We start from the raw sequence: 9,156 nt of genomic DNA on the forward strand, positions 1-9,156 counted from the left end.
TGAGGTTTGTTCTTCCTGGTACATCCTTTAGCTGCCCCTACACCACTCATGTCCTGTGTTGTGGAGGCTTGTGAGTTGACTCCTGAGCACCTAGGTAGGCCCAACATGGTCCCCTAAGTGTAAGATGGAGTCACCTTCTGTAGTCAACACTTGGCACAGGACTGGGCCCAGGGCTATGGAACATCTATGGGAGTTGCTAGCTCTTAGGGAAGATACCCACTTCGGGGGGAGACAGATATTTGGGGTTTTGGCTCTCCCACTGGGTGGCTTGGTCAAGCTCCTTTCTATTAGCATAATGATCAGTAAAATGGCCAACTGAATCCAGAAGTTCTAGACAACCAGGATGAGTTACCAGGAGAGTTACTGTCCCTCAAAACCAGAGGGCAGGATAAGAGAGGCAACCTGAAGCCGGGTGGGTGCTCACAACTCCAGAAGAGAGCTGCTAGCCAGCCTGAGCTACATTGTGAACCCCTTTCTCGAAAGCAAAGCCAAACAAAGGCCATCAAGATGGGCCATAAGAGAAAGGTGCTTGCCAAGCCTGACAACCTGAGTTCAATCCCAGGGACCCACGTGCTGGAAAATCAGTGACTCCCCCAGTTGTCCCTGACCTCCACACATGTGCACATAATAAATGTAATACCTTTTAAATACATAAATGAAAACCTGAAACCTGGTACCTGGGCCAGGTAAGGAAGAAGTTACGGTGAGATTTGTCCTCAGCCCTCCCATTCCCCAAGCCATCTTATAAACAGCCTACACACTGCTTTTATTGGGGACATCAAAGCCAAGATATAGGCGGGAGAACATCAAGGGGAACGGAAGGAATGAAGTGGTCTAAGGCCACACATTTCCATGATGGGCTCTGCTTCGTGACCAACGTTGAAGGGTGTGTCTGCGGGCTGCTTGGGAGGTCTCCCAGAGACTGCTATCAGGAGCAAAAATGCCTTGCAACAATTCATGGGGATAGGAGAGGAGAACTGCCACCTGCCTCTCCCCTATCTCCCCTCCACTGAAGTTTCCCCCATGAGTATTAGTCTCCTCACAAGGCTTGATTTTGGTGGCCCCATGGAACGCCAGATGTCATGTCCTATAGTGGGGTATTCTGTCGAAGACTTGGGAAGAGAAACTCTGGGTGTATGAGTGGTGAAGGCCAGAGAGTCTGATGTAGAGCATGATGTGTCTAGTACCTTCTAGCACTAAGAGATCTTTCCCATGGTCTGGCCCTGGAAACTGTGGAAGACCCTGGGAGAGAACATGGGTTTCATGGAGCAGGCATGAGAGTGTTTCCTGCTAGGGATTGACAGGAAAAAAGAGCTTTCTAATTAAGTCTAATCTATGACTCATCTTCTCATCTGGCTAAGTTGCAGAAGTCAGTAATCCCTGAGAGGCGGGCACCAGATTTTGAGGACTCCACGATGGTGTCAAAAGCTTCCTGTGGGCTTCCCCACCACTTCCTGTCCATCTGAACTTTCACCTACCCCAGAGATGACCCGGTCTCGGGCACTAGGGTCTTGGGTTGAGAATCCAGGAAAGGGAGCTAAAGCCCCTGACCAGGAGCAAGAGGACCACCTATCTGTCCATCTGTCTGTCCACTGTTGGCCTGAGGCGTCTGGAAATCTGGCAGGCGCTGACGAGTTTGATGATTTTGATGAGTTTTTTGGTGTTGCTTGAGATGGTCGGATCTCATGAACTGTCGGCCACAGTCCCCGCATTTATGTGGTCGATCCCTCGTGTGGATCCGTCTATGTCGTCCAAGCTCATCAGAGCGAAAGAAAGACCATGTACAGCCCTCCCAGTCACATACGTAGGGCTTCTCACCTAGGGAGAGACAAGGGAGTGTTAAATTGAGTAGAAGAAGCCACAATGGGAGGGAAGAGATGAGTTCTGAGGCAAGAGCATTCAAGGTGGAGAAATCAAAAGAAGAGAAGGAGGGGCTGGAGAGATGGCTTAGAGGTTAAGAGCACTGCCTGCTCTTCCAGAGGTCCTGAGTTCAATTCCCAGCAACCACATGGTGGCTCACAACCATCTGTAATGAGATCTGATGCCCTCTTCTGACCTGCAGTCATACATGCTGTATACATAATAAATAAATAAATTTTTTTTTAAAAAAAAGAAGAGAAGGAACCAGTGGGAGGCGGGCAGGACCACTTGGTTCCAAGCTTGGAAGAGAAAGGGCCAATCCCAGGCAATCACAAATCAGTGGTCCTGCATAAATTAAAAAAAAAGATGGGCCGGACAATTGGCTCAGTGGTGAAGAGTACTTGTTGCTCTTGCAGAAGGCTCCGGTTCAATTCCCAGCGTCTATGTGGTGGCTCACAAACATCTGTTTAACTCTAGTTCCAGGGGATCCAAGCCTTCTTCTGGCCTTCATGGGCACTAGACATGCATGTAGTATACAGACATTCATGGAGACAAAAACATTCATTCACATAATAAATCCAAAATTTTAGAAAGAGCAAAGATCCCTATATCCCTTTCTCCACCCAACACCTCATTTACCTGTGTGTTTGCGTTGGTGACTTACAAGGTGAGAACGCTTGGTATAAGCTTTTCCACAGTTGATGAATGTGCAGACGTAAGGCCTTGAGACTGGGGGTGGCCTCCTGGGTGCCCCTCCTGGAACACTGGGGTTCTCTGTTCCCTGTGGAGCAGGTGTGGGCTGCTTGTGTACGAAAGGTTCTTCCAGGCGATTTGACTGGGCCACAAGTGAGTTCTGGGATTCTAACGTTAGCAATGGCTGGAGCCTAGGTGTGGATATCCCAGGGTTGTAGGGATTTAAGTGCAACATCTGATCCATAGAAGGGGATATGGCATGGGTCACAGTGGAAGGCATGCCTGGGACCAAAAATATTCCATGATTTAAAGAGCCTGTGGTAGCAGGTACTGCTGAGGAGACAGAATAAGGCATTGCTGGGGTACTGCTGTGGGCCATTACTGGGACTCCACTGGAAGCTGAGCCTGGCAGGCCGCTGTAAGGAATCAGATTCTCTCTAAAGGCTATGGTCACTCCCAGAGTACCTGGACTCCCTAAGGGCATCATGTGGGATCCCGCGTCAATCATTCTCCCTGGTTGGTGGTTAGATGGTGTCTGATGATACATCTGGGAAGGTGGAGGAGTCAGCTGGGAGGAGTACCTCGCACTATGCTCGGGTAGCGACATAATGAACTGTGACTCCCCTTCACCCTCATTCTGCCTGGATTCCTCAGCAGATAACACAAAAGGCCTCGACATCCCCGATAAATGTTGAGTGGCCGGTGGCTGATGAACTCCACTGTTTCCAGGAGACACAGATACATGCAACGCTGGTGTCGACTGCCCATTATCCTACAAGAAAAAGAGTCATCTGAAAGAAAGTCCCCTTCACTCTACTTCTAAGCTGCACACATCTCTCCTTCCCCATCCTAGGAAGCAGGCCATGAACTGACCATAGTTTACCACAAGGAGCTTGACAGTCTGAGGGAAGAGCATTACCCATGGTTTCATTCTCCACACCAGGCTCGCTGGGATTCACTGTGTTGCCTACTTCCAGCAATCCCCCTGCCTTGTTCTATTGCTAAGTGCTAAGGTTCAGGCATGGGTTACTCCACCTGGCTTACGAAAGGTACACTCAAAGGACCTAAGTTGGTTTCGATGATGTGGCCATTGTGCTATTTGGATCTTTGGAGGTGGAGTTTCATCTGTGAGAGCTCATCATTTTATCAGAATTTTGTCTGGTTATGGAGCTTACCATATCACCAATGACAGCATGGATGTCCAACTGTCAGTTCTCAGCTGTCCTGGACTCCAGAATGGGTACAAGCTTAAGACCGGAACTGGGGAAGGTGTTCCAGTGAATAAATAAAGCATTTGCCACACAAACTGAATTCCAATCCACAGATCCCACGTAAAGCCAGGCTTGATAACAAATGCATCTGTAACCCCAATGATACACATACAAAATTTTAAGAACTCGCTGGGTGGTGGTGGCGGTGGCGGTGGTGGCGGCGGCGGCGGCGGCGGCGTTGGCAGCAGCAGCAGCAGCAGCAGCAGCAGCAGCAGCACAAGCCTTTAATCCCAGCACTGGGAGGCAGAGGCAGGAGGATCTCTGTGAGTTCGAGGCCAGCCTGGGCTACAGAGTGAGATCCAGGACAGGCACCAAAACTATACAGAGAAACCCTGTCTTGAAAAACAAAAATGTAAGAACTCTATATAGAAAACCTCTCTTCCTGCATGTGGATTCCAGGGATTGAACTTGGGTTGTTAGGCTTGGCAGCACATACCCTTACCTGCTGAGGCACCCCAGAGCTCCTTTGTATCTGAGCAAATACCTGCTTCGTCTAATTGTTAAGCACTGTCTCATTAACTGTGCATAGAATGAGTCATTTTTATGCATGTGAAGTTTTTTGTTTTTGATGATTCAAAATACTAATGACTCGATACATTTAAATTAAGCTGCAAGTTGTTAGATTAGGGACTTCAGTGGACATTAGAATACCAATGTGGCTATTAGTCACTTGGGTTACATTAGAAATTTTAGGAGAATTGATTTCACTGTTGGTACACTCCATAACCTAACAGAATTCTAATAAGGTATTTAAATAAAAGAAATGAAAGATGTTTAGGCCACTGAGCTTGGAGAGATCCACATTCATACTTGGGTGCTTCCTTCCCTTGGAGCTGCTCCATCTACTGCTCCTGGGGCTTAAATCTGTTAAAAATCTCCTTTTAAGGTAGGCACGGTGAGCCAAGTGTAGTGGCACACACCTCTGATTGCAGTGGTTGGGAGGCAGAGGCAGGCAGACCTCTGAGTCCAACAGACCAGTCTGGTCTCCATAGTGAGTTCCAGGATAAGGCAGGTATACCATCATTTCAGGTGAAGAAATAAGATCAGGGGTGAAAACTGTCCTGGGCTAAGAGACCATCAGAAACAAAACAAACCCAAACGAAAACCAAAGTTCCAGGACCTGTTTGATAAGAACTTTAAGTCTCTAAAGAAAGAAATTGAAGAAGATATCAGAAAATGGAAGGATCTCCCATGCTCATGGATAGGTAGGATTAACATAGTAAAAATGGAAATCTTACCAAAAGCAATCTACAGATTCAATGCAATCCCCATCAAAATCCCAACACAGTTCTTCACAGACTTGGAAAGAAAAATACTCAACTTCATATGGAAAAACAAAAGACCCAGGATACCTAAAAGAATCCTGTATAATAAAGCAACCTCTGAAGGCATCACCATCCCTGACCTCAAGCTCTACTATAGAGCTATAGTAATAAAAACAGCTTGGTACTGGCATAAAGACCGACATACAGACCAATGGAAGCCGGGCGGTGGTGGCGCACGCCTTTAATCCCAGCACTCGGGAGGCAGAGCCAGGCGGATCTCTGTGAGTTCGAGTCCAGCTTGATCTACCAAGTGAGATCCAGGACAGGCTCCAAAGCTACACAGAGAAACCCTGTCTTGAAAAACAAAAACAAAAACAAACAAACAAACAAACAAACAAACAAACAAACAAAAAACCAGACCAATGGAATCGAATTGAAGACCCTGACATTAATCCACACACATATGAACACCTGATTTTTGACAAAGAGGCCAAAACTATACAATGGAAAAAAGAATATATCTTCAACAAATGGTGCTGGCATAACTGGATGTCAATATGTAAAAGATTACAAATAGACCCATATCTGTCACCATGCACAAAACTCAAGTCCAAGTGGATCAAAGACCTCAACATAAATCCAGTTACACTAAACTTAATAGAAGAGAAAGTAGGAAGTAGTCTTGAACACACTGGCACAGGAGATCACTTCCTAAATATAACACCAGCAGCACAGACACTGAGCACAACAATTAATAAATGGGACCTCTTGAAACTGAGAAGCTAATTTCACTATTAGGATAAAAACAAATTGAGTTCCAGGACAGCTGGGGCTTCAAAAAACCAACAAAACAAACGGCCAATACAAGGGCCACTAGGACAGCTCAGCTGGTAAAAGTGCTTAGAGCTCAAGACTAACAGCCTGAGTTTGGTCACCATAAACATGGTGGAAAAAAAGCGAATCAACCCCCCAAGCATTGGTTGTCCTCTGACCTCTACACTCATGCTGTGGCACACATGGGCCTGCACATGTGTGTGCAAATAAATTTAAAAAAAGAAAGAAAGTAGGAAGTACTCTTGAACGCATTGGCACAGGAGATCACTTCCTAAATATAACACCAGCAGCACAGACTCTGAGAACAACAATTAATAAATGGGACCTCTTGAAACTGAGAAGCTTTTGTAGAGCAAAAGACACGGTCAATAAACCCAAAAGACAGCCTACAGAATGGGAAAAGACCTTTACCAACCCCACAATCTGACAGAGGACTGACCTCCAAAGTATATAAAGAACTCAAGAAACTAGACACCAAAATACTGAACAATCCAATTAAAAAATGGGCTAAAGAGCTAAACAGAATTCTCAAAAGAAGACTCTCAAATGACTGAAAGACATTTAAAGAAATGCTCAACATCTTTAGTCATCAGAGAAATGCAAATCAAAACGACTTTGAGATACCACCTTACACCTGTCAGAATGGCTATGATCAAAAACACTAATGACAGTCTATGTTGGAGAGGATGTGGAGCAAAGGGAACACTCCTCCACTGTTGATGGGAGTGCAAACTTGTACAACCACTGTGGAAATCAGTATGGTGGTTTCTCAGAAAATTGGGAATCTATCTACCTCAAGACCCAGCTATACCACTCTTGGGCATATACCCAAAGAATGCTCAATCATACCACAAAGATACATGCTCAAAAACCAAAGTTCCTTTCAATAAACTCAAACAAAACAAACAAACAAAAACCAACTTTAGGTGCTAGGGGCAAAGCTCTGTGGTAGAATGCTTGCCTAGCACATGAGAGCTTTCAAGACCCTGGATTCAAATCCCAGTATTGCAAGAGGTTTGTTGTTTTTTGTTGTTGTTTTTTTGGGTTTTTTTTTTTTTTTTGGATTTTTTCAAGACAGGGTTTCTCTGTGTAGCTTTGGAGCCTGTCCTGGAACTCCCTTTGTAGACCAGGCTGGCCTTGAACTCACAGAGATCCTCCTGTGATCCTGCCTCCCGAGTGCTGGGATTAAAGATGTGCGCCACCACCGCCTCCCAGCTAGGGTACCTGGCCTCCTCTTCTTTTTCTTTTAACAGGGTTTCTCTGTGTATCCCTGGCTGTCTTGCAACTCTAGCCTCTCAGATTCAGAGATCTTGCCTCCCACGTGTTCAACACTTCTTAGCACACACACGTGCACGCACTTTCCTGGCCTTTTCCCTAGTCTCTGGTCAAGTTACCCCAGCCACAATCCCAGTCTGTCTCAGCAAATCTTCACACCTAGTCCTGTAAGTGAGCAGTCTGCTGGGCTATCCTAGGCTATGTTCACCGCCTAGATCTAAGAACAGCTGTCCTTCTGTGTCCATGATTCCACCCACTGATGTTCAGGTCCCTTGGATAAACTGGTGCTTGTTTTCAGTTTGGAGAGATTCCCCTTACATCTTAAATCACCTCTTGGCTACTTAGTACTTACATGGCATCACGAGAGCTATGTGCTTTTGGAACCCTCAGACACAATCACCAGTTGTGGTTCTGTCTCCAACAACTCCCTATTCTCAGTTTCTCCTTTCTACTGTCTTCAGGGCCTGACATTTTAACTTACACCTGGCTCCTCACAATGGCTTTCTAATTATTGCCTTGAAGTGAGCATCCCTATTCTCCAAGAGCACTTTTGGAGGGAGTATTTGAGTTAAAGGCTTTAATTTTTTTTAGGTTATTATGGACAGGTGTGGCCGCACTCAACTTGAATCCTAGCAAAAATAAACTGGGCACATTGGTCCACGCCCTTAATCCCAGCACGCCCTTAATCCCAGCACTGGGGAGGCAAAGGCTGGCCAGTCTTGAGTTTGAGGCTAAGTCTCGTCTACATAGCCCAGTACAGCATAGACACCTTGTCCCAAAATAAATAAAAATAAGATTATTAATTTTTTTAAAAAGACATGGAGCCAGGCGGTGGTGGCACACACTTTTAATCCCAGCACTCCGGAGGCAAGAGAGAGGTAGATCTCTGTGAGTTCAAGACCAACCTGGTCTACAGAGTGAGTTTCAGAACAGTCAAGGATACACAGAGAACCCATCATTGAACTGCGCCACCCCCCCAAAAAAAATTAAGTCATGCCATAATCAGTCGAATCTGGCAAAGGGCTCCAATAAATACATTTTTCCTCCCCACCCTTTTTATGGTACACAAATCCCTCTCTACAATCCTTCTCAAATCCCTGGTCTACAGAATGAGTTCCAGGGGAGCCAGGGCTACACAGAGAAACCATCTTTGAACAAAAATTAACTCACGCTGTAATTGGTGGAGTTTAGCAAAGGTCTCCAACAAATGTTTTCCTCCCTACCCTTCCCAAGGTACACAAATCCCTCTTCACCACCCAACACAGGCTCTAATGCGTGATTAAAAACATATTAAGGACTAAACAAGCCTCCTTGGGCTTGGACCACAAACTCACCGAGGGCGTCTGATGCACAGCCGGCCACCTATTTTCCTGCTCCATGTCGGCCCAGACCTCACTTCAGACCAGAGGGGAAGCTGACCCGGCTGGTGCCGTCATAGGCGAGTGTCCCACCACCACCACTACGCCACAATTCCAGCTGCGCGGAACTTCTAATTGCCTCGGAGCCTGGGCGGAGTCAAGGCCACACCCACCCAACACCCTCCCACTCAGCGCTCCTCCCACCCCACAACTCCTTAGCAGGCCTGATGCCTGCTGGGTCCCTGATAGGGTAACCTCTGACCTCTACCACTTTTTAATGACAGTGTGTCCGCCCTTCTCTACATACGTCTTCCAACCTACTGTACCAGCAACTGTTTGACCCACAGGGCTGTTGGGGAAACCACGATCCGATCACCCAAACAAGTCTCTTTGACCTCAGAGAAACAGAAGAAAGGCTTGGTGACCGAGGCGGGGCAAGCGCACAGCCTCTGTTGACAGGAGGGATACCACCATCCCTCCAGTAGGCTTTTATAGGGCAGGATCCTGCTGAGGCTGGGCACCTCTGTCCTTTCTCCATGCAAACTGAAGCCCAGATACCCCAGCACCCAATTTGGACATTCCGCAATTGACCATACACTA

General features: G+C 46.6%; 1 protein-coding gene across 2 annotated transcripts; it reads right to left on the reverse strand.

Moving 5' to 3' along the window:
* Positions 1-744: 744 nt before the first annotated feature.
* Positions 745-8,661, reverse strand: Klf17 (KLF transcription factor 17). Of its 2 annotated transcripts, none has more exons than XM_059254834.1 (3): positions 8,533-8,661; positions 2,500-3,325; positions 745-1,818 (listed from the first exon to the last, which is right to left on the reverse strand). In XM_059254834.1, exons 1-3 carry the CDS (start codon positions 8,575-8,577, stop codon positions 1,538-1,540), a joined length of 1,152 nt encoding a protein of 383 aa, XP_059110817.1. In that variant the 5' UTR covers positions 8,578-8,661; the 3' UTR covers positions 745-1,537. The 2 variants fall into 2 exon arrangements, with proteins under 2 accessions (XP_059110817.1, XP_059110818.1); XM_059254835.1 differs by lacking the exon at positions 8,533-8,661 and adding an exon at positions 3,729-3,868.
* Positions 8,662-9,156: the final 495 nt, after the last annotated feature.

The sequence above is a fragment of the Peromyscus eremicus genome, chromosome 2 (genome assembly GCF_949786415.1).
Source record: "Peromyscus eremicus chromosome 2, PerEre_H2_v1, whole genome shotgun sequence".
In the NCBI taxonomy this organism is placed as follows: Eukaryota; Metazoa; Chordata; class Mammalia; order Rodentia; family Cricetidae; genus Peromyscus; species Peromyscus eremicus.